Here is a 25,030-nt window from a genome sequence, read left to right on the forward strand (position 1 = left end):
TGCCTGCCTGTAGTAGGCATTCATCAAATGTGTTGAATACCTGGAATTGGAGTGCCACAGGGGAGCTGCCTGGAGGGCTCAGGGGTGCTGTCAATTCCTTCCCATCTCGGGAGCTGGGAGGCCTAGTCCTATTGGATCTAGTGTAAGCTTCTTACAGATGTTTGGATCTCCTTTCTCTGAGGGGCCCTAGTTACCTGAGCCAGCTTAGGAGCTGATCTGCCGTTCAGCAGTCTCTCTGTTCCTCTTCCTAGATTCGTGCTTTTTGGCTGGGTCACTTTCCCAGCTGGGCCTGTAGCAGTTCTGAGCTGGGCCTTCCAGCCGTTTGACAGCTGCTTTGGAGATGAGAGGTCCCAGCTCCTCCTTCTGGCCTAGCTTCCCATCAAATGGGGTCCCGGGTCCTCTCCTCACAAGGATTTCGGCCTCTTCTGCAGTTTTGTAGCCAGCCTGGATTCTGGCCTTCTGCAGCCTGCTCCCTCCCTTCCCTTCTGCCCCTGGGAAGAGTGACCTCTGCCACTGCTGGGGAGGGGGACTCTGCACTGCCTGTTCGTCAGAGTGGGCATTCAGGTGACACTGCCATGGTCGTCCCCTTCCGCGTGATCCATTCCGGAAGGGGTCATTCCAAATCCAGGCCTGCAGGCCCAGAGCTCCCGTCATGGCCTCTGCCTATTCCTGACGGGAGGTCTGGAGGGCAGCAGGTAGGGGAGCCTGGGCAGGTGGACCCGGCCTGGGTGGGGGGCAGGCAGGTGGCGCGGGACACCACCTGGGGTCCCAGATGAGGAAGTGTCCTGGTGGGCAGTGGTTTAGTGGCCAAGCGGATCCGCGGTGTGGGCGCGCCGGGGTGTTGATCAGGAAGGGGTCAAGGGTGCTAAAGGCGGGGTCTGCTTGGGGGCGGGGCTTAGGGCGGAGTCGGAATTGGGCGGAGTCGGTGTCGGGGCTGAGGTGGGCCTGTGGGCGGAGTCGAGGTTGGGCCGAGGGCGGAGTCGGGGCGGTGGGCTGAGGTGGGCCTGAGGGCGGAGTCGAGGTCGGGGCTGGGGGCGAAGTCGACGTCGGGCTGAGGGCGGAGTCGGGGCGGATTGAGGTAGGCCTGAGGGAGGAGTCGGGGTGCGCTGAGGTGGGCCTGAGGGCGGAGTCGAGGTCGGAGTTGAGGGCGGAGTCTGGGGGCGGGGACGTAGGCGGAACCGGGGTCGGGCTGAGGTGGGCCGGAGGATTGGGCCCGGGGTACGGAGTGGGTGCCGGGCTGAGTGGGGAGCCGGGGTGGGGCGGAGTCGGGGACAGGCTGGGGCGGGCCTACAGGCCGGACTGGCCAGGCGCGGAGCTGAGGGCCGGCCGGATTTTTGCGGAGGGCCAGGTTTGGCCGGTCCGGGGCGGAGCCGAACCCGCGGGGCTCTGGGTTCGGGCGGGGCCGGGCCGAGCCGGGGCGGGACCCAGCCGGGGTGGGGCGGGGCCGAGGCCGAGGCAGGCGGTCGGCTGCGCCGGGTGTTCAGGTGTTGCGGCTGCTCCACGTAGCCTGGCGGCTCGCAGGCTGGAGCCAGCGGAGCTTGCCCCGAGGCTTGCGTGAGCTCAGGCCGGTCCCAGCGTCCCGAGCGCCTGTCCTTCGGCTCCCTCTAGGCCATGGCGGGGCCTGGCCCGGGCCCGGGGGACCCGGACGAGCAGTACGATTTCCTGTTCAAGCTGGTGCTGGTGGGCGACGCGAGCGTGGGCAAGACGTGCGTGGTGCAGCGCTTCAAGACCGGCACCTTCTCGGAGCGCCAGGGAAGCACCATCGGCGTCGACTTCACGATGAAGACGCTGGAGATCCAGGGCAAGCGGGTCAAGGTGGGAGGCCGGCCAGGGCCCCTGGAAGGCGCTCTCTCGGCGGGCGGGGCGGGGGCAGCGGAGCCCCAGGCCGTCGCGAGCGCCCCCGGTGTCCGTCTGAGGTTTCCTTGGCTTCCTCTTTTTCCTTTCTCGGGTCGGAGCAATCCTGGGCCCCGGGGTCTGGGCCGGGTTTGAATCCTCAAAGCGCAGGCCTTGGGTTGCGGGGAGGGGTGGGGGAGTGTGGAGGAGGCGGCCCTGCCCTCTGGAGCTCACACCCTGGGGGGACTGTGCTCCAAAATAACTTTAGCCTTTGGGAGGCAGGGGGTTAGACTCCCCTGCTCCAGGTACCAGCGGAGGGCCTCGGAATGCGGAGACCAGACGCCCCCCCACTCCCCACCGCGGTGGCAGCCCCCAGCTCGGCCCACCGGCGGGGCACTCAGCCAGAGAACTGCACCCCCTAAGGATTCGGAGCGATCAGGAAGTAGTTGCTTCTAGCACTGGAGGGCCAAAACTTTTTGTCAGAATTTCCGGCCTGGCCACGCCTCCCTGCAGTCTCTTTGTGGACCTGGTGGTGGAACTTTACTCCACTAAGGCCAGCCCCGGTTCCCTCCCCCAGCTAGAGTTTGATAGAAACTGAAAACTTCACAGATACCGGAAGGTGGGGGAGAGGATCAAGCTTTGGCAATGGCTCCTAATAAAAACAGCAGGACGTGGTTGCCACAGTGTCCTGGCAGTGGTTTGATAAATATTTGTAATGAATGAAATCAGAGTTTTCTTAACCTAGGTGTCAGTACTCCCTAATCAACTAGGAGACCCTGAGCTGAAGGCACTCAGTAACTTTTCTGAACCGCACTGTACAGCAATCTTTGGTTGCTTTCTTGGTTTCGAGTCCCCATGATCTTCAGGACACCTTTCAGAGCACAGGGACCGGACGATCTCTGCCAGGGAGATGGGAGTCACTTTAGCCTTGCTGCTGCTGGGCTCTGCCTCTTGGAGTGGCTCTAGGCCTGCTCCTTGTTGCCTTTGGCTAGGACACGTAGCTCTTTGTCTTTGTTTCTGTAAAATTGGGATAATTTCTGGGTGTTGCCTCCCTCTTGCCCTACGATGGAGAAAAAAGTAAGTCAACAGTCTTTATGTGACCACAGTGCCTCTCAGATGTGACAACGAAGCAGAAACTGCTGCCTGAGCGTTGTTGTGGTTGTTGTTGTTGTTTTTTAAATAGTCTTCTGGGGTCTGTGTTTTGGTCTCTGTGGATGGAAAAGAGCAAGGTGCAGAAGGCAACTTTGAGTCACTTGGGACCACCCTTTTGGAGCAAGTAGTAGACAGGGAAAGGCTGGAGTGGGTGTAGTGTCCGTTAATGTGTGTGTGCCCAGTGACGATGCCAGCAGCTGCAGGGAAAGAGGAGTGCAAGAATACAGGCCAAAGAGCAGTGGTGTCCTCACAAGCTGTAGGCCTGTGCCTGGAGCGTTTGTGGTGGCCCAATGCTGACAGTGGTCAGGGAGCGGGCAGGGTTCCTGTTTACCTGTCGAGATAACAGCCTGTGTCCCAGCAGACCTCCCGGTTTACTGTGCACAGGTTATGCAATGCAGGGCTGGGCAGTTCGTTATTTCCTTTCTTTATGGTTGCCTCCAGGTTGTCCTTCCTAGGAGGCAGCCTGTGTGCCAGGAAGCAGAAGAGCTGTGTAGCTGTGGTAAAACTTCTCCAAGTTATAGCTGCTGCCCTGCTTGAGAGGCTGTTGGGAGCCAGATAGGTTACAGGTGCATTCTCTGCTGACCGGTGGGAATTCTTAGCCCCACTCACACAGGCTGGAGCCTGGGCTCACAGCTAAGAAGTGACAGGTGGGAATGTTTTTCCCAGTTTTTCTGACTCCAAAGCAGGAGCAGTTTTCCCCCCACAGCCAACAAACAGCTTTTCAGAATCAATTGTCTGGAGTGGGGAAGCCTCTGGCAGTTGTTTACCTCCTCATTTTGCAGTCAGGAAAACCTGAAGTCTAGCCCACTCCAGAGGCTCTAAATCAAAGCTGGGCAGCTGTGAACCTGAGGGAACACTGTCCCTCGAGTCAGGATTCCTGGGGCCCACTGCCCCAGCAGGAGCAGGCTGTTTTCCCTCCTCCATCTCTAAAGTGCCTCTGAGTAGTCTTCTGGCGGTGTGATTTTTAAGTCAAATTTTTTGAGGTCTAATTTACACACAGTAAACCATTACCACTTGAGGTGCACAGGTCTATAAACTTTGACAAACATACACAGACATGCAACCACACCACAACCAAGATCGAGAATTTTTCCACCAACCCAGAAAGTTCCTTTTGTTCCTTTGTAGTCAGTTCCTTTCACCCCATCCTCTGGCAACCCCCTGATCTGTTTTTTGTCCCTGTAGTTTCAGCAGTGTGATTTTAACTGAAGCCCTTGATGAACCAGAGTTTATTGTTGTTGTTTTTTTTTTTTTCTGTGAAACGCAAGTGCACATCAGGGATTTAGTTTAAAACCTTCCCAGGATCTCGGCATGGTGGTTCATGCCTGTAATCCCAGCACTTTGGGAGGCTGAGGTAGGAAGATTGCTTGATGCCAGCAGTTCGAGATGAGCCTGACCAGCATAGTGAGAGTCCGTATCTGTTATAAAATAAAATAAAATAAACCTTCCCAGGGTCTGTCCTGGAAGCCTGGGATGCTTGTCTAATAACCATCCAGTCTTATCTCCTAGAGCTTTCCCTGTGATTCTTTACAATGATGCTGGGTTTTATTAGAGCTTAAGGAAGCTTAGAGATGGATCACCTGGTGGTTTTCCAGCTCTTCTGAGCTTGGAGGTACCAAAAGGTAAAGAGAAAGGCCAAGAGGGCAGAGAGAGGGTCAGAGGGCTTTAACTAGCTTCCCAACCAGTCAGAGCAGTACCTTTATCTAGTTGTATATTGAAGTTCTACTTCTTGTTATTTGAGTACAGAGTTTTGCTGCTATAAAAATAAAACATTTGAGAATCACACATTTAATCAAATTACTTTATTTCTGTAGCTACTTCCCATTACAGCCAGAATAACCTCCAGACACCTTCCCCAAAGAGATGGACCTCTGGAAGGAGACGAAGTTGGAGAGGCAGACAGAGGCCCATCTCTACCCTTTACTGCCTGCTCTCTAGCCTCACTAGCCCTTCAGCATGCCGGGCTCACCCCTGCCTTGGGGCCTTTGCATCTGATCCCCTGCCCGTCATACTCTGCGTCTAGATGTAACTGCTATGTTACATGTAACTGCTACATCTTCCAAGAGGCTTTCCCTGACCTCCCAGGTCCTCTATTCTGTAACTCCGTTGTGTCTGGTTATAACACCTACCAGAGCTTCAAATTAACTGGTTTGTCTCCCCCTTTAGAAGGTAAGCTCTTTGAAGACACAGGGATCCAGTGGGCCAGTGTTAAACACATGGTGTCCAATATGTGCCTGATAATTGGTTCCTTTATAGAGAAGAAGCTGAGGCCAAGGTCACTTACAAGTCTGTGGCAAATCCAGGGTTTGGCTGGCTCCTAAGCCCAGTCCTCATTTTCACACTTGACCACCCTTCTGATTTGCTCTGAGTTCATAAAGATGACCCTGAGATTCATTCTCTGAGTGAATGGATTTAATAAAAATGCAGTTGTGGTCACTGCACTCACTGAGGGAAGAATGTGGAATGGGGCATTTTAGAAAGATTTGGTTTGACAGTTGAAGAGTTTTAGGGTATTTATCAGTTATTAACAAGAATGTGTAGATATACCCAACAGCTCACAGATGCTGCTGTACAAGTCAGTAAAGGTTTGTATATGGTGGTCATTTTCAGTGTTCTTGTGGATGCATTTGGCTCTAGCTATGAGAACGGGACTTAGAAAGTGAATCTGAGTGCTGCTTCTCTTACATACTATGGAGTCTCTGACAGTGAGCACTGGACTAGGAGTCTGAAGAATCTGAGTCTTCAACCCTACCACAATCTTGACAATTATTTTTTTCCTCCTTGGAGCCTCTGACTTCCTCATCTGTGAAATGGGACTAATAATCTTTGCTCTGCCTCCTTCTTAGGGTTGTTGGAAAACTTTGGACATGCTTAAAATAGTTTCAAGTTACCTTATTTTTGAATAGCTAAACCATTCATATGGTTCAAATTTCAAAATTTTAAAAACTTCAGAGTACGCAGTGAAAAGTCTCCCTTCTGTGTTTGTCCTGTAAGCCACCCAGTGTCCTCTAAGAAGAACCCATTACTGTAACCCATTTCTTATTTAAAAACAAAGATTTATAAATATAAACATAGTAAATATAAATAAATATAACATATATATTATTATTATTATTATTGCTGCAGTTACTCTTTTCCTCCTAGATGAGACAGATTAGGTCTGAATTTGCCCCTCCCCCACACCACTCCTCCCCACCTCAGGGTCCTCAGGAAATCTCAGCTGGCTCTAAATCCTTAAAACATTTTGAAGCTCCTCCACTCACTCTTATCTGGGACAACACAAAGGCCTGTTATGTAAACTCATTTTTGCAGATCACTAGGCACACGGGCCTCAGGTCCAGCACAGAGGTCAGCCTTGTGGAACTGTACCCCTCTATTCAGCTCTCAGGCTCGCTGTCTGCTCTCTGGAGATGCTGCCAGATCTCTCCTTCATAGAGGTAAAGTCTGTGCCCTTGAGCCTGCACCTCCAGATTTCAGGACCTTTGGCCTTGGCTCTCAAGCTTCCCTTGGCCCTAGGAGTCATCTTTGTTTTTGTAGCTGCTCCTGGCACTTCAAAAAGAGAGGGTGGGGTGGGATAAGAGGAAATGGTTTCTGGTTAAAGTTTGCATTCTCAGTCCTTCCAATCAAGAGTCTAGTTCTGCTCATCTGCTTTTTTCCTATTTGGGTAAAGTCTGACTTTTCAATTTTCATCAGAAATAGCAAAAGGACTGTTAGATAAGAAAGAAGTTCTAGGTCATGCTGATTGTCTGAAGAAATCTGTTCTTGATGCCAGGGACAGCCATCCTAATTGCAAAATAAACCTTGCCACTGGAGGTTTCTTAGACCCCTGAGGCAGCATGTATGGTGGAGAGATAGTGGAAAGAGGGCCAGCTTTAGAGTTGTACAGTACTAGCCTGGCTTTGCCACATGTATCAGCAGTCCTCCCTTATCCTCAGCGGATATGTTCCAAGACCCCAGTGCCTGAAACTTTGGATGGTACCGAACACTATACAGACTATGTTTTGTCTTATACATACATCCCTGTGACAAAGTTTAATTTATGAATTAGGCACAGGAAGAGATTAACAACAATAATTAATAACAAAATAGAACAGTTATAACAGTATGCCAGCATCGTTACTTCAGTGATTTCTGGCCATTAGTAAGTAAAATAAGGATTCTTTGGATGTAAGCACTGTGATACCACTACATGGCTACTAAGTGATCAATGGGTGAGTACACACTGGACAAAGGGATGATTCACATTCCAGATGTGATGGAGCAGGATGGTGTGAGATTTCATCATGCTACTCAGAATGATGTGCAATTGAAAACTTATGTATTATTTCTAGACTCTTCCATTTAATATTTTTATTTGTTTTTTGAGACAGAGTCTTGCTCTGTCATCCAGGCAGGAGTGCAGTGGTGTAATCTTGGCTCACTGGAACCTCCGCCTCCCAGATTCAAGAGATTCTCCTGCCTCAGCTTCCCAAGTGGCTGGGATTACAGGTGCCCACCACCACACCCAGCTAATACTTGTATTTTTTGGTAGAGACGGGGTTTCACCATGTTGGCCAGGCTGGTCTCAAACTCCTGACTTCAAGTGATCCACCCATCTGGACCTCCCAAAGTGCTGGGATTACAGTTGTGAGCCACTGTGCCCAGCCTACTTCATATTTTTATTTTTTATTTTATTTTATTTTATTTTTGAGACGGAGTTTTGCTCTCCAGATTGGAGTGCAATGGCACGATCTCGGCTCACTGCAACCTCCACCTTCTGGGTTCAAGCGATTCTCTTGCCTCGGCCTCCTGAGTAGCTGGGATTACAGGGATATACCACTATGCCCCACTAATTTTGTATGTATGTATGTATATAGGTATTTATTTTGACAGAGTCTCACTCTGTTGCCCAGGCTGGAGTGCAGTGGTGCGATGTCAGCTCACTGCAACCTCTGCCTACCAGGTTCAAGCAATTCTGCCTCAGCCTCCCAAGTAGCTGGGATTACAGGCATCTGCCACCATACCCAGCTAATTTTTTTGTATTTTTAGTAAAGACGGGTTTTGCCATGTTGGTTGGCTGGTCTCAAACTCCTCACCTCAGGTGATCCACCCACCTAAGCCTCCCAAAGTGTTGGGATTACAGGCATGAGCCACTGCACCTGGTCCTACTTAATATTTTTAGAGCCAAGTTGATGGCAGGTAGCTGAAACCTTGGAAAGTGAAACCACTGATACATGGGGGATACTGTACCATGGGCATGTAACTTCACCTCTTCAAATCTGTCTTACCTGCAAAACCCTTGCCCTTAAGGACCTGGCCCGTAGTGGATCATTCACAGATGGGAACTGATATTGGTATGTAACCGCCTGATGAGAGAGATTGGCATGGGGGGACGGGTGTCAGGAAGCTTGGTTTCTCAGCCTAGTCGCCCACCTGACTGTAAGCAAGTCACTTCATTGACCTCTTGTCCTATCAGTAAAGGGATGGTCGGTGGCAGCTGTTGGAGTATGCCTTCTGAGGTGATGTTTCTTTAAGGGTAAAGGTGCATTTTGATTGGAGAGACCTAAAAGCCTGGCATTCAGCTAACAGCACGAGGGCTCGGAGTCATTTCTCTTCCTTGCATCAGTTTCCTTGCTGTTGCATGAGGAAGTGGGACTCAGAAGCCTCTCCAGGCTCTGTTGTTCTTTGAAAAAAGGTCCTTGTCATTTCAAGCCAGATAACCTCCATGCTCACCATTTTTATGGCTATGGAGTATAAATATTGTTTTTTTTTTTTTGTTTTTTTTTTTTTGAGACGGAGTTTCGCTCTTGTTACCCAGGCTGGAGTGCAATGGTGTGATCTCCGCTCACTGCAACCTCCGCCTCCTGGGCTCAGGCAATTCTCCTGCCTCAGCCTCCTGAGTAGCTGGGATTACAGGCACGCGCCACCACGCCCAGCTAGTTTTTTGTTTTGTTTTGTTTTGTTTTGAGACGGAGTTTCGCTCTTGTTACCCAGGCTGGAGTGCAATGGCGTGATCTCGGCTCACCGCAACCTCCGCCTCCTGGGTTCAGGCAATTCTCCTGCCTCAGCCTCCTGAGTAGCTGGGATTATAGGCACCCGCCACCATGCCCAGCTAATTTTTTGTATTTTTAGTAGAGACGGGGTTTCACCATGTTGACCAGGTTGGTCTCGATCTCTCGACCTTGTGATCCACCCGCCTCGGCCTCCCAAAGTGCTGGGATTACAGGCTTGAGCCACCGTGCCCGGCCTAGTTTTTTGTATTTTTAGTAGAGACGGGGTTTCACCATGTTGACCAGGATGGTCTCGATCTCTCGACCTCATGATCCACCCGCCTCGGCCTCCCAAAGTGCTGGGATTACAGGCTTGAGCCACCGCGCCCGGCCAATATTGGGTATTTTTAAAATTAAAAAATTCTGTTTACAATTTCCAATTAAAACCTTCGATTTTTATTATTTTATTTTATTTTATTTTATTTTTGTAGACAGGATCTCACTCTGGTTGCCCAGGCTGGAGTACAGTGGCACGATCTCAGCTCACTGCAATCTCTGCCTCTTAGGCTCAGGTGATTCTCCCACCTTAGCCTCCTGAGTAGCTGGAACTACAGGGCATGGACCACCATGCCCAGCTTATTTTTTTGTATTTTTAGTAGAGATGGGGTTTTGCACTGTTGCCCAGGCTGATCTTGAACTCAAGCAATCCACCTGTCTCAGCCTCTCAGAGTGCTAGGATTACAGGTGTGAGCCACTGCACCTGGCCTTAATTTTGGCTTTTAACTATGTGCGGGTTCCTAAATAGTGGATGATTTTGTGTTTAAAAAAAAAAAAAATGGATCTCAGTGTCAGAATAAACTTCACTTTATTAGGCATTTTTTTAAAAATTAATTTATTTTTATTTTTATTCCTTTCCTGTTCTATAGTTAGGCATTGTTAATATCTGTCATGTTTATTTTATTTTTTTCAATACTCCCAGTAAGAATGAGACTGTCATGTTTATGCAAAACAGAATCAATTTTATGAAATACATGAAAATTCTATGAAATACCTAGAAAAATCTCTTAGAAAAAAATCAATTTTATTATTGAAATCTCAAGGCAAATACTTCAGTATAAATTCTGACCCTACAGTTTTCTTTGTTATTTTTTTACCCCCAGATTAAGCCCTTAACACGCTGGCTGCAGGAATGAGAAAATGAGGAGCAGGAGCAACGTCTGAAGGGAGGGCCCCTGCTGGATCCCACGGTTGGCAGCACAGGTCTCTCTCTCTGTTGTGTGTTTTGTTTTTTTTTTGAGACAGAGTCTCTCTGTCACCCAGGTGGAGTGCAATGGTGCAATATCAGCTCATTGCAACTTCGGCTTCCAGGATCAAGCAGTTCTCCTGCCTCAGCCTCCTGAGCAGCTGGGACCACAGGTGCACACCACTACGCCTGGCTAATTTTTATATTTTTAGTAGAGATGAGGTTTCACCATGTTGGCCAGGCTGGTCTCAAACTCCTGACCTTAAGCGATCTGCCCACCTCAGGCTCCCAAAGTGTTGTGATTACAGACATGAGCCACCATGCCCAGCCGTGGATTCTTGAAGCTCTACTAGAAGAGTTTAGGAAAGGGCTGGAGGGCACCCTGCACATTTTAACAGAACACATGGAGGGAAAATGCATGTGAAGTGAAAAAAGAAGACCTAGGAATTTAGGGAGTCCCCTCCCCCTGGGAAGGCCCATGGTGATGGGTGGAAGCTGAGGTGTGTCCAGAGAAGCGTGGGGCCAGTTTGTTGTACATTTGTGGTCCATGTGCATACGTCAACAGACTGATACTTTGCTTTCCCTGAATTACCTGACTGTCCTGTCTAAAGTAGCACTCTTCCAAGTTCCTTAAAAAAAAATCTTTCCAATATTAAGATATAATCCACATACGATAAAAATTCCCCCACCTAAAAGTGTGCAATTCAGTGTCATTTTTTTCTTAATATACTCACAGAGTTGTGCAGTCATCACCACAGTTGATTTTAGGATATTTTCATCACCCCAAAAGAAACGTCATCCCTACAAGGAGACATTCTCACTTCTTGATCCCCCCCAGACCCTGGCAACCACTCAGCTACTTTCTCTCACTGTAGGTTTGCCTATTCGAGACATTATACGTAAGTGGGACTGTGCAGAATGTTTTCAACATTATGCCCTTACTTGCCTTGTTTTGTTTTTTCATCCTAGTACTTTGCATTGCCCCAAGTCATACTTCACTTGTTTGTTACTGTTTGCCTCCTCCCACCCCCAGGCACTCAGCACTGCTGGGCATGGACTTTGTCTTAGGCATCAAATCACTTGGCACAGTGTACTTTACCTTTTGGTTGCTGAATGAATGAAGGCAGGCAGGAAGGAAGCACGCTCTTTCCCCATTTACCCAACTACTTCTTGGGTTGCTTTTGTTGATCAGTTCTCTTCCATGTTGCCTTCTAGTTAATTGGAAATATACGTACTATTTCTACCCAATGTATTAAGTTTTAAATTCATGTTTAAATATCTATCTAGAATTAGGATCTTTTTTTTTTTTTTTTTTGTCACTTAAAGAAGACAATAAAGACAAGAACCTCCATAATCCCAACACTTTGGGAGGCGGAAGTGGGTGGATTGCTTCAGCCCAGCAGTTTGAGATTAGCCTGGGCAGCATAGGGAGACCCTGTCTCTCAAAAAAAAAAAATTAGCGAGGTGTGGTGTTGTGTGTTTGTAGTCCCAGCTACTCAGGAAACTGAAGTGGGAGAATCATTTGAGCCCAGGAGGTCGAGACAGCAGTGAGCCATGATTGCACAACACCACACTGCACTCCAGCCTGGGGGACATAGTGAGACCCTTTCTCAAAAAAAAAAAAAAAAAAAAAAAAAGAAGACAAGAACTAAGCACACTTTTACTTTCTCCTCATTGCCCATTCCATTTTTTTTTTTTTTTTTACATTACACACCAACAGTTATTTAGATTTAATTCTGTTTTATTTATTTATTTATTTATTTTTGAGACAGAGTTTCGCTCTTGTTACCCAGGCTGGAGTGCAATGGCACGATCTCGGCTCACCGCAACCTCCGCCTCCTGGGTTCAAGCAATTCTCCTGCCTCAGCCTCCTGAGTAGTTGGGATTACAGGCACGTGCCACCATGCCCAGCTAATTTTTGTATTTTTAGTAGAGACGGGGTTTCACCATGTTGACCAGGATGGTCTCGATCTCTTGACCTCGTGATCCACCCGCCTCGGCCTCCCAAAGTGCTGGGATTACAGGCTTGAGCCACCGTGCCCAGCCTAATTCTATTTTATTTTTAAATGTACTGTTCTTTATTTCTTTGATTCATTTTAGTTTTGTCTGAATTTTTTTCTCAAATGATTCTTTTTTTTTTTTTTTTCTTTTTTTTTTTTGAGACGGAGTTTCGCGCTTGTTGCCCAGGCTGGAGTGCAATGGCGCGATCTCGGCTCACTGCAACCTCCGCCTCCTGGGTTCAGGCAATTCTCCTGCCTCAGCCTCCTGAGTAGCTGGGATTACAGGCACGTGCCACCATGCCCAGCTAATTTTTTGTATTTTTAGTAGAGACGGGGTTTCACCATGTTGACCAGAATGGTCTCGATCTCTCGACCTCGTGATCCACCCGCCTCGGCCTCCCAAAGTGCTGGGATTACAGGCTTGAGCCACCGCGCCCGGCCTTCTCAAATGATTCTTACAGAAAAAGTCTGTAGTTGATAAACTTTCAGTAACCACATATCCAATATTATTTTTCCGTCACTTAAATGTTAGCTTGGCTAGATATAGAAATTTAAGTACAAAATAATCTTCCTGAGAACTCTTACTGAACTAAAAACAGGAATATGATCTGAGAAATGTGTCATTAGGTGAGTTCATCATGTGCCCATTGTAGAATGTCCTTACACACCCTAGATGGCATAGCCTCCTACACACCTAGGCTATATGGAATGGCCTATTGCTCCTAAGCTGCAAACCTGTACTGAGCACCGTAGACAGTTATAACGCCATGGCAAGTATTTGTGGATCTAAAGTAAACATAGCTAAGCATAGAAAAGAGGCAGTAAAAAGACAGTATAAAAGCTAAAAATTGGAATATTTGTATAGGGCCCTAACCATGAATGGAGTGTGCGGGACTGGAAGTTGCTCTGAGTGAAAGAGTGCAGGGGAGTGACTGTGAAGGCCTAGGACATGACTGTGCTCTACTGTAGACTTCATAAACACTGGACATTTAGGCTACAGTAAGTTTATTGAAAATTTTTCTTTCTTCGATAATAAATTAACTTTAGCTTAGTGTAGCTTTCTTTTACTTTATAAACTTTTTTTTATTTTTAAAAATTTATTATTTTTGAGGTAGAGTCTTGCTCTTGTTGCCAGGCTGGAGTGCAATGGTGCAATCTCGGCTCACTGCAAACTCCACCTCCAAGGTTCAAGTGATTCTCCTGCCTCAGCCTCCTGAGTAGCTGGGATTACAGGCACCTGCCGCCATGCCTGGCTAATTTTTGTATTTTTAGTAGAGATGGGGTTTTGCCATATTGGCCAGACTGGCCTCAGGCGATCTGGCCTTGGCCTCCCAAAGTGCTGGGATTACAGGTATGAACCACAGGCCTGGTCCTTTTTTCTTTATAAACTGTTAAACCAAGGGATGTCCAATCTTTTGTCTTCCCTGGACTGCATTGGAAGAATTGTTTTGGGCCACACATAAAATACGCTAACAATAGCTGATGAGCTTAGAAAAAAAAATCTCACAATGTTTTAAGAAAGTTTATGGATTTGTGTTGTGCTGCATTCAAAACTATTGTGGGCCACATGCATCCCATGGGCCACAGGTTGGACAAGCTTGTGTTAAACTGTTTTTTAATTTTTTTCATAGCCAGCAATGTTTTGAACTTTTGACTCTTTTGTAATAACACTTAGATTAAAACACAAACACATTGTACAAATGTATAAACATATATATTTTTATATCCTATTATATAAGTTTATTTAAAAAACGTTTATTTATTGTACCTTTTTGTTAAAAACTAAGACAAACACACACATTAGCCTAAGCCTACACAGGGTCAGGATTCTGTTGTTTTTCTCCTCCACATCCTGTCCGACCACTGAAAGGTCTCCAGGGGCAGTAACCCGCATGGAGCTGTGACCTCCTGTGATGATGTTGCCCTCATCTGGATGCCTCCTGAAGGGCCTGCCTGGGGCTTTTGTTGCCGAGGAGGCTTGTTTCTGCCAAGCTCATGAATAATGTGTTGGGAGCCACCAACACATTATCAGCCTAATGCTGTGGCTGATGTGAAGTCTGATAACTAGTTGAATTACTGTTTGCTTCTTGTTAACTCACTTTTTACTTTTGGAAATATTTAGGGATTTAAAAAAAAATTACTTCTGGTGTTCTGAAGTCTTACCACAGCCTGTCTAGATGTGGGATTTTTTTTTCCCATTCATCCTGCTCTGAACCTGGTAAATATAGCCAATGTGAAAATTCCTGTGTTTCTAGCCCTCTAGAGAATTTTCTGTTTCTTTTTTTTTTTTTTTTTTTTTTAATGGAGTCTCACTCTGTCGCCCAGGCTGGAATGCAGTGAAACGATCTCTGCTCACTGCAACCTCCGCCTCCTTCAAGTGATTCTCCTGCCTCAGCCTCCTATCTGGGACTATAGGTGTGTGCCACCACACCCGGCTAATTTTTTGTATGTTTTAGTAGAGATGGGGTTTCACTGTGTTAGCCAGGATGGTCTTGATCTCCTGACCTCATGATCCACCCACCTCAGCCTCCCAGAGTGCTGGGATTACACGTGTGAGCCACAGCGCCTGGTGAGAATTTTCTTATTTCTTTGATTAGCTTCTTGTCATCTCTTTTCTCTTTTCTGGAGGTTGTCCTCCAGGTCTCTTTCCTTTCCCCTGTCTTTTTTTTTTTTTTTAGATGGAGTCTCGCTCTGTTGCCCAGGGTGGGTACAGTGGCACAATGTGAGCTCACTGCAACCTCCACCTCCTGGGTTCAAGCAATTCTCCTGCTTCAGCCTCCCGAGTAGCTGGGACTACAGGCACACCACAACACCCGGCTAATTTTTGTATTTTTAGTAGAGACGGGGTTTCATCATGTTGGCCGGGATGGTCTCAATCTCTTGACCTCATGATCTGCCTGCCTCTGCTTCCCAAAGTACTGAAATTACAGGTATGAGTCACCATGCTGGCCCTAATTTTTGTATTTTTAGTAAAGACAGGGTTTCACCATGTTGGCCAGGCTGATCTCAAACTCCTGACTTCAGGGTATCCACCTGCCTCAACCTCCTAAAGTACTGAGATTATAGGCATGAGCCACCATGCCTGACCATAATATATGTTTTTAAAATTTTGAAAGTAAGTTATAGACATCATACTTCACCCCTGAATACCTTAACATGCAACTTTTAAGAATAAGGATTGTAAAAAGCACAATACTCAGGACACACCTAAGCAAATTAATATTTTCATGATAGCATCTCCTGTCTAGTCCATTTTTAAGTTTCCCCAACTTGGCTGGGTGCAGTGGCTCACACCTATAATCCCAGCACGGGTGGCCAAGGTGAGGGATAATGTGAGCCCAGGAGTTTGAGACCAGCTTAGGGAACATGGTGAAACCCTGTCTCTACTAAAAATGCAAATATAAAAATGAACTAGGTGTACTGGTATCTGTCTGTAGTCCCAGCTACTTAGGAGGCAGAAGTAGGAGGATCACCTGAACCCAGGAGGTCGAGGCTGCAATGAGCTGTGATTGCACCACTGCACTCCAACCTGGGGGACAGAATGAGACCCTGTCTCAAACCCTACAAAAGTTCCCAGACTCCCCTTGAAATGTCTTTTGTGGTGTTCCCGCCTTGCCTCCATCTGGAGTCTAGTATGGGTCCGTGCTTTGCATTTGGTTTTATGCCTCTCCAGTCTCTTGGCCAGAGCAACACCTCCTTTTTTTAATGACATTGATTTTTTAAAATTAATTTACAGATCAGTACAAGCCTGGGTTTCTTTTATTTATTTTTATTATTTTTTTAAAGATGGGGTTTCACCATGTTGGTCAGGCTAGTCTTGAACTCCCAACCTCAGGTGATCTGCCCACCTTGGCCTCCAAAGTGCTTGGATTACAGGTGTGAGCCACCACGCTTGGCCATTTTTTTTTTTTTTTTTTTTTTTTGGTAAGAGTCACCTTCTAGGGCCGGGCGCGGTGGCTCCAGCCTGTAATCCCAGCACTTTGGGAGGCCGAGGCGGGTAGATCACGAGGTCGAGAGATCAAGACCATCCTGGTCAACATGGTGAAACCCCATCTCTACTAAAAATACAAAAAATTAGCTGGGCGTGGTGATGCGTGCCTGTAATCCCAGGTACTTGGGAGGCTGAGGCAGGAGAATTGCCTGAACCCAGGAGGCGGAGGTTGCGGTGAGCCGAGATCGTGCCATTGCACTCCAGCCTGGGTAACAAGAGCGAAACTCTGTCTCAAAAAAATAAAATAAAAATAATCACCTTCTAGTTTTTTCTCATGATTTCCTTGTGGTGTCTTTTCATTTGTTTCTTTATTCCTCATATTTCCTATAAGCTGAAAGTGTGGGGACTCGATGAGCCTCAAGTTAAACCATTCTGGCAGGAATGAGTCTTGGGGATGTTGTGGGCTTCATCTGGTAACACGGGATGCAGCCCCTGATGCCAGGTTGCCTACTAGTAATGGGGCCTGTTTGATCACATGGTTAGTGTGGTGTTTGCCAGCTTTCTCCATTTCTGTTGATTTCTTCTCTTTTTTTTTTTTTTTTTTCTGATATGGAGTCTTGCTCTGTTGCCCAGGCTGGAGTGCAGTGACATGAGAGGCTTACTCTAACCTCTGCCTCCTGGGTTCAAGCGATTCTCCTGTCTCAGCCTCTTAAGTAGCTGGGACTATAGGCATCCACCACCATGCCCAGCTAATTTTTATATTTTTAGTAGACACGGAGTTTCACCATATTGGTCAGGCTGGTCTCAAACTCCTGACTTCAGGTGATCCGCCCACCTCATCCTCCCAAAGTGCTGGGATTACAGATGTGAGCCACTGTGCCCAACCCATTTCTGCTGATTCTAAAGATTCCTCTTTGCTCTTTTGAATTGTTTCTTGATCGCTTACGAGCCACAGCCTTCCGTCTGGAGCAACAGACAAGTTGAAATGGGCTCAAAGGGAAGAACCCTTGAAACCTGGAAGGTGGTGCTCTGTCGAGCTTAGTTATGGTTATTGGCTAGGAATTACCCATTTAATACCCTGTACGTAAAGTACATAGCATGGCAACTTGTGCATGGTTTGCTCATTCCTTAGGTCTCTCCTCTCTCCCAGTCACTGTTGTAGGTACCAGAGAGAGAGAAAAGTAAGAGGCAGTCTCTGGGGACTCACCTCTGGTGGAGAAAATAGATGTAGACAGGTAGTTAGCTTGCGATGCTATTAATGCCCTGGATGTAGTGACTCAGACTTCTGAACCAAGAGCTGGACCACATGGCTTGACAAATACCCATCTTTCACTTCCACACATTGTGGCAACAGCCGGCCAAACACGGACAGTCAGGGCTGTTCCCGGAAGGCAGGGCCATGTGGCTGCTGTGGCTGTCCTAGGGAGGTGTGCTGAGTGCTGCAGAGCTTGGTTGGGGGCTGTAATTCACACTCCTCAGGGCCACAGAGCTGTGAGGGGGAGGGAAGTCCTGGAAGATGCATGACAGATTCCTAGGGAGGAGAGATGGGCAGCGCTTTGAACACCATGGCTGCCTCTGTGCAGTGCTGTGGTCCTGGGAGGGAGGAGTGTGATGTTTGTCCAAGCTGCATGCAGCTAGAGAATGGCGGCAGATGAGAGCATGGCAAGTACAGGGGCCTGCCTGGTGGCACTGGCAGGTTATGGGCCTGGCGGGTGCAGGCCGTGAAATGGCCAGCTGGACCTGGGAGCCCAGGGAGGAAGGTTTACTCTAGAGTTGATATCATGACCGAGTGGTGTGGAGGGTGAGGGTGAGGGACACTTGGGGCCAATCTGGGCCATCGTCGCATGACCAAAATAGCAGGGAACTGGAGGGATGGTTTGAGGGTTGGGGTCGTTCAGTGTGGGCCATAGAACATCTGAGTCTCTTGTGCCCAGAGCCTTCCAGCTGAGGAATTTGGGGAAAAGAGGTGTGGGGTTTATGGGAATTCTTGTGGAGGCTGTGAGGGCTCCGAGAAGGCTGTCTACCAGGGATGCTGGCACTTGTAGCCCTGACTTTGAGGATACTGTCATTCCTTGCTGAAACCCCTTCCTGATGGGCCTTTTCGCCACCAGGGGCTTATGGTGTCCCCATTTATCACTGCCCACCCCCCCCCGACCAAGCGGTGCCCACTGCGAGCTCCTGCATGCTGCTTTGGTTTCCTCATTACCCCAGCTGTTCCCCTGGTGCTGAAAGGAGCCTGTGAGTGAATGAGGTGTTAGTGTGTCAGCAGGCTGGTTGTGGATGCCCCTAGCTTCCTGTGAGAAAGAGGAATACCTGGAAAAGGTGGCACTTGGCAAGTGGATGAGGCAGGATTTGTTGGCCAGAGGCAAGGATCCTTTCCCACAGTGCCCTTTCTTCCCATCCAAGCTATTCAGGAAAGGGTTTGATTCCTGTAGGAGATGCCAGTGGCAGAAGCAGTTTTTATGTGCTTGTGGAGGAGTCATGTGCATGGTGAAGGACACCAGGCTTCAGAGTCGGGCAGACCTCTGCCGACACTTGATTCCTGTGACTCCTCAGACATAAGGAGTAATGAGACTGACCTTCTAGGGTTATCGTGGGATGAAGTGGCCTGACACACAGGGAGCACCGACAGTGCCAGGCCCACAGGATTCTGCCTTCCTGGCTTTCAGGCCCCTGACGCCTTGCTTTCACCGACCCTGCAAAACATGGTGGGTTACTGTGCTTCCTGGGTGAATGGGGAGGAAACTCAGACTACAAGAAGCCAATGGGGCTGTCTCTCATCACGCAGCTGGTGGAGCAGAACAGGAATGCACAGTCTGGATTTTACTTCATTCTGCATCGCCACTAAGCCTCCCGGGGAGAGCTGCCTTGTAACAAGGGACAAAGAAAGCCATATCTCATGCTGAACCTTGAGGCACCCATGTTTAAGAGACAGAAGGAATTTCGTGCTTGAGAGTCTGTACTGGTCCTCTACTCCCCTCCTGCAGAGGAGAATTTGTGCCCCTGCCATTGGGCTGCATTGCAGTCTGCTTTGCTTGCCACCAGCCTGTGTTGCTGGTCTAGCTTGGTCTCACCTTTCTTGTCCTCGCTTTGGTCTCTCTCCACCTGTCTGCCCAGATGGTGGCAGGCTGTGTCCTTAGCTGGTTAACATGCTGGAGGTTTTGCTGTCTTACCCTGGCACTTCACCGTGCTTCACTCCCTAGCCTGCGGCTTGCTTGCAAGCCCTGGGCCAAGCCCTTTCCTGGAGGACAGCAGGTTGGTGGGAGGAGGGCAGTGGCAGTCAGGAGCTGGCGTGGCCCACAAATTCCACCTCCTGATTTGACTCACCACATCCCAGGACACAATGAAAAATAGCTCAGGAACTTGTATTTGGGTCAGTCTGACCAGTTTTCAGAGTTTGTCTTGAGAACTAACTTTTCCAAGGTCCTTCTCTAATATGAAGAAGCCGGGAACTTTCCACCGCCTACTTCTTTATTCAGGTGAAAGTCTCCTCAAATAAAACCTTCCGCTGTTTCTGCTGGGAGGGATGGTGCTAGACACAGGTCCCAGAGCTAAGCTTCAGTGTTGCTTTTAACCTAGTAAGCAGGATTGATTTCCCACTGGGGTACATCTGAACTCACTAAATGGGAACATGATCGAGGAATCCCTGGAAAGCAGCTTTTGGCCCTGTTGCACAGGCCTGACTACCAGGACCTGCACATAGTGGACTGCTGATGTGTTGAGGCCCTTCTCTGTGCCAGGCACTGTGCAAGTACTGATGGTGCCAAGAGGCATAAGATGGTCTTTCTCCTCAGAGAACCCATTCCTGATGGCAAGCGATGGTCGCGGGAACCAGGAATCAAGCAGCGGCCCAAGGCTGATTTCCACTATAAAGCCTATTGTTTTTTTTTTAATGTTAACTTTTTTTTTTTTTTAAGATGGAGTCTCACTCTTGTTGCCCAGACTAGAGTGCAATGGCATGGTCTCAACTCACTGCAACCTCTACCTCTCGGGTTCAAGTGATTCTCCTGCCTCAGCCTCCTGGGTAGCTGGGATTACAGGCACCCACCACCATGCACGGCTTTTTGTATTTTTAGTAGGGACAGGGTTTCACCGTGTTGGCCAGGCTGGTCTTGAGTTGTTGGCCTCATATAATTCACCTGCTTTGGCCTCTCAAAGTGCTGGGGTTACAGGCTTGAGCCACTGCACCCAGCCCTGTTTTCTTTTTTTTTCCTTTTGAGATGGAGTTTCACTCTGTCGCCCAGGCTGGAGTGCAGTTGCACGATCTCTGCTCACTGCAGCCTTCACCTCCCAGATTGAAGCAATTCTCGCATGTCAGCCTCCTGAGTAACCGGGATAACAGACATGTACCACCACACCCATCTAATTTTTGTATTTTTAGTAGAGATGAAGTTTCACCACATTGGTCAGGGTGGTCTCAAACTGCTGGCCTCAGGTAATTTGCCCACCTTGGCCTCCCAAAGTGAGCCACCGGGCCTGGCCTAAAGCCCGTGTTGTTTGACCGGCAATTCTGCCAGTGGTTTGCTGGTTTGTTACTCTTCAACTTCTTTAAATGGCATATCCTTTTCTGACTGCCAGCAGCTCCCACCAGTCATGTCTTCTTACTGCCTTTTATGTCCCTTGCTTGGCCCCCAAAGCCCAGTAGTGCAGGCCATTTGACTTAGGTGGATAACCCACTCTGTGATGTGTGCTGTTGTAGGGGCGAGAGTAAAGGGCTACGGGAACATGAAGGAAAGAAGAGTTACTTCTGCTCAGGGTTGGGCCATGGGCCCACAGTGTCAGGCAAAGTGAGAGACTTTTGAACTGGGGTCCTGAAGGGTAGATAGGAGTGAACCATAAGGTTAAGATGAATGCAGTTTATCCCAGAAAAGATAGTGGCGAGAACAGCACTGCCTTGTGGGTGTGGAGACTCAGGGTAGTGTAAGCTGGGAGTTATAGTTGGAACTTAGAAGAGCAAAGAAACCTCATCCCTCACCTAACACATGCTTCCCGACTGAGGCAGCAATGGGCAGGCCTGAGCCATTGATGGGCAGGACTGAGCTCTTGTGTCACCTAGGTGAAATAAGGGCCTGAAGCCCAGGACTGAAGCCTTTGCAGCCTTGAAATCCCCACCCGACGTGAAACTTACCTGCCAGTCCTTGCTGAGTGGGAGAGGAGGGGCAGAACCGCTTTTCTGAGCATACACGCTCTGGGAGCCCTTTTCCTTCCTAATTAGGCCTCACTCATACCCTCTGGGTCCAGCAATTGCCTCTGGACTTCACCCTTCCCTAAAGGTCAGTTCTAAGACAAGAAAGCCTGCCAGGAAAAGCTCAAATAGCTGGTGATATGGGCCTAGAGATCATTCGCGTTTAGAATGCCTGTTGGCTGGTCAGTTAGTGGCTGGTCAGGTGAGCAGCTGGTCAGGTAAGTGTGCAGGAAGAGAGCCTGGGGGGTAGGGAGTAGAGAAGGTGGGATTCCCACTCTCAACTTGGCAAATGTTCTCAGCAGTTTAAGGGTGTTTATGTCCTCTGGGCAGTGAAAAACACTCTTAGCCATAACAGTGTGCAGCAGACTCAGCCGGCAGTGTAAAAGGCTTACAGAGCAAAATGGTCCTCAGTACTCATTCCTCCAGATTATGTTTCTGTTGGGCACCTTCTACATGCCAGGCAGTGTGCTAGGTGCTGCACAGATTGCAAAAACCAGACTGACACAGCCCGTGCCCTTGTGGAACTCATGAGACAGAGTAAACACTTAAAAATTGTGTGCACATGTGTGTGTGTGCATGTCAGGCAGTGACATACACTGAAGAAAAATAAATTGGGATTGGGACAAGATGAGAATGCTTTTTTTTTTTTTTAATGTTTGAGATGGAGTCTTGCTCTGTCTCCTCAGCTGGAGTGCAGTGGTGCAATCTCAGCTCACTGCAACCTCTGCCACCAGGGTTCAAGCGATCATCCTGCCATAGCCTCCTGAATAGCTGGAATTAGAGTTGCATGCCACCACGCCTGGCTAATTTTTGCATTTTTAGTAGAGATGGGGTTTCAGCATCTTGGCCAAGCTGGTCTTGAACTCCTACCCTTGGCTTGGGACTGCTCTTTTAAGAAAGGCCTCTTGGCCAGGCACGGTGGCTCACGCCTGTAATCCCAGCAGTTTGATAGGCTGAGGTGGGTGGATCACCTGAAGTCAGGAGTTTGAGACCCTGACCAACACGGTGAAACCCAGTCTTTACTAAAAATATCAGAATTAGCCGGGCATGGTGGCACATGGCTATAATCCCAGCTACTCAAGAGGCTGAGGCAAGAGAATTGCTTGAACCTGGGAAGCAGAAGTTGCAGTGAGCCGAGATCATGCCACTGCACTCCAGCCTGGCTGACAGAGTGAGACTTTGTCTCAAAAAAAAAAAAAAAGCATAGATGGGAATGAATGAGGAGGCCAGTCACATGGGCATCTGGGAGAGCATTTCAGGCAGGGAACACCAAAGGCAAGGGCCTTGGTGTGGAGAGAGACCTTGGAGTACTCCAAGAATGGCAAGTAGGCAGCTAGAGGCAGATCCTGGGGTTGCCACCCAAGGGTTGAGGACAGAGGAGTTACAAGATCCTAGCACTGTTTCAGAAGCTGTACTGGGCTGCGTATAGAAAATGAACTGGGTGAAATGGATGCATGGAGACAGGCCTGAGATCGTTTGTGTAGACCCTGGTAAGAGGATGGAGTGGCAGGAGGGAGGTGGGGACAAGCAGGCAGGAGGAGGGCACAGCAAGGGCAGGTGCAGTGGGGACTCAGAGCTCATTTGTCCCTGCTGGCCCTGGCCTCTCCCAAGGCAGAGAGACAGGCAGCCTGGAATCTAGGACTCTGCATTAGGATGCCTTGGCCGAGTTCCAGTGCCCCTCAGAGCCTTTCTCTTTCCTTCATGATGTTGGCTCCTGGTCTCTGCCTGCAGGCAGTGGCAAGGATGAGTGAGATGGCTAGGACCCCCGCAGAGTCCACAGGATAGGTCGGCTTGCCTTCTGAGACCCTGAGCCTAGGCCTGGCCTCTCCAATAGGTGGTCTGATGGTTCCTGGTTGCTGTGTCTTGTCGTCTGCCTGTTTCTTAAGTAGCTAAAGAGGCAAATCAGAGGCATTCAGTTCTCACCCAACCTCCCTTGGGTGCTGCCAGCTGGCCTAGTTGGTATGGGGAGGGGTCTGATCTGGGGAAGGGGCTCTCCTGGCTTGGCTTCTCCCTCCTCTTTTGGAATATAGTAGGCATGGGTGAAGTGATCAAGCTGTCTGTTAATGTAGCAGACAGCTCAATCCCTCTCTTGTGCCCTCTCTGTGATCCCATGACAGGACTGTTCTCCACCCAGTGGCCTGAGTGATATTTTAAAAACAAACCAGAGCACATCTTGTCTTAGCCCAGGCTTCCCCTGGAAAACAGAGCCCAAGAGAAGGGCTCATGTGTATCACTTTTGTTTTTGGAGACTGGCCCCAGGAAGGAGGCAGGGCTTAGGTAGAGCTGTATCTTTCAATTAGCTGTCATGGGTAGTGACCTTGACCCTGAGGACTTTCCAAGGTGTATACAGAATGTGTCTCACAGTGGTCCCTCTGAGAGGTAGGAGAGGAGAGCTTTATCCCCTGTTCTCCGTTAGTCATGGGTGACCCCTAGGGTGGGAAGGCCCCTCTCTTCTGGGTTATGGAGGCATGAGCACACAGTGGTTTCCAGCAGGCCTCTCTGGCCAGACTCAGGGATGCTCTCAGGCAGAGAGTAAGGGGCGAGGTACAGGCAGGCCTTTGTGTGTGTACAAAGTGGGTTGCTGCAGCAGTGGCTGGAGTGCAGGGTGCACTGCTAAGAAATGTGAGTGGGAGAAAAGAGGAGACCAGTTCATATTTTCCTGCCTCAATCTCCAGTGGCTTCACGTTGCAAGAAAAATGAAATCCACATTCTTGACTTTGGCCAGCAAGATCCTGTATGCTCTGGCTCTGGCCCATGTCTCTGAACACATCTCCTCCCACTTTCTTTCTTCACGGCCATCTGGCCACACTGCCCTTTCCATGTCTTTAACATGGTAAGCATTCTCCTACCCCTGAGCCTTCGTCCTGTTCCCCTGCCTGAACACTGTCCCTGTGGTTGGCTCTTCATCATTCACGCCTCAGCTCAGATACCTTCTCAGATCGTCAAGTAGGCTGGCCCCCACCCCCGGGGCTCTCTCCCTGAACTTCACATTCCGTAGTGTGCTCATGATCACCTTTTAAAAGGATCTGTGACATATTCTGTCTTCTCTTACTAGAATGGAGCTAGTTTTGCTCCATGCCCTGCTTTATCTCCAGTTCCCAGAGCAGAGGCTAGGACAAGGCAGGAGCTCAGCACATGTTGAATGAAAAATAAACGACTCATGCACACAGCCCAGTATATTTTTCTTTTGGTATTTTATATATTTTCCTTTGCATTAAAGCTCCTTTGTGGCCTGGGGTAGTGGCTCACGCCTATAATCCCAGCACTTTGGGAGGCTGAGGTGCGTGAATCACGAGGTCAGGAGTTCAAGACCAGCCTGGCCAACATGGTGAAACCCTATCTCTACTAAAAATACAAAAAAATGCCGGGTGTGGTGGCTCACGCCTGTAATCCTAGCACTTTGGGAGGCCGAGGTGGGTGGATCACCTGAGGTCAAGAGTTCAAGACCAGCCAGGCCATCATGGTGAAACCCCATGTTAAAAAAAAAAAAAAAAAAAAAAAAAAAAGCTGGGTGTAGTGGTAGGTGCCTGTAATCCCAGGTGCTTGGGAGGCTGAGGCAGGAGAATTGCTTAACCCCAGGATGCGGAGGTTGCAGTGAGCTGAGATTGCACCACTGCACTCCAGCCCTGGTGACAGAGTAAGACTCTGCCTCAAAAAAAAAAAGCTCCTTTATGTATATTAAAAATATTTGCCACAAAATTGTAATAGCTTAGTAAA

General features: G+C 48.7%; 1 protein-coding gene across 3 annotated transcripts in view; it reads left to right on the plus strand.

Moving 5' to 3' along the window:
- Positions 1–25,030, plus strand: part of RAB43 (RAB43, member RAS oncogene family) — a 38,309-nt gene continuing 13,279 nt past the window's right edge. The window contains exons 1-2 of one of the 3 annotated variants that reach the window (XM_003926151.4): positions 1–142; positions 1,609–1,815. In XM_003926151.4, coding sequence (XP_003926200.1) covers positions 1,612–1,815 — 204 coding nt within the window. In that variant the 5' untranslated portion in view covers positions 1–142; positions 1,609–1,611. Of the gene's footprint in view, positions 143–1,514; positions 1,816–25,030 lie in introns of those variants that run through there. The other 2 variants (XM_074404159.1, XM_010336898.3) reach the window with 2 other exon arrangements.

Source organism: Saimiri boliviensis, chromosome 8 (genome assembly GCF_048565385.1).
Source record: "Saimiri boliviensis isolate mSaiBol1 chromosome 8, mSaiBol1.pri, whole genome shotgun sequence".
NCBI lineage: Eukaryota > Metazoa > Chordata > Mammalia > Primates > Cebidae > Saimiri > Saimiri boliviensis.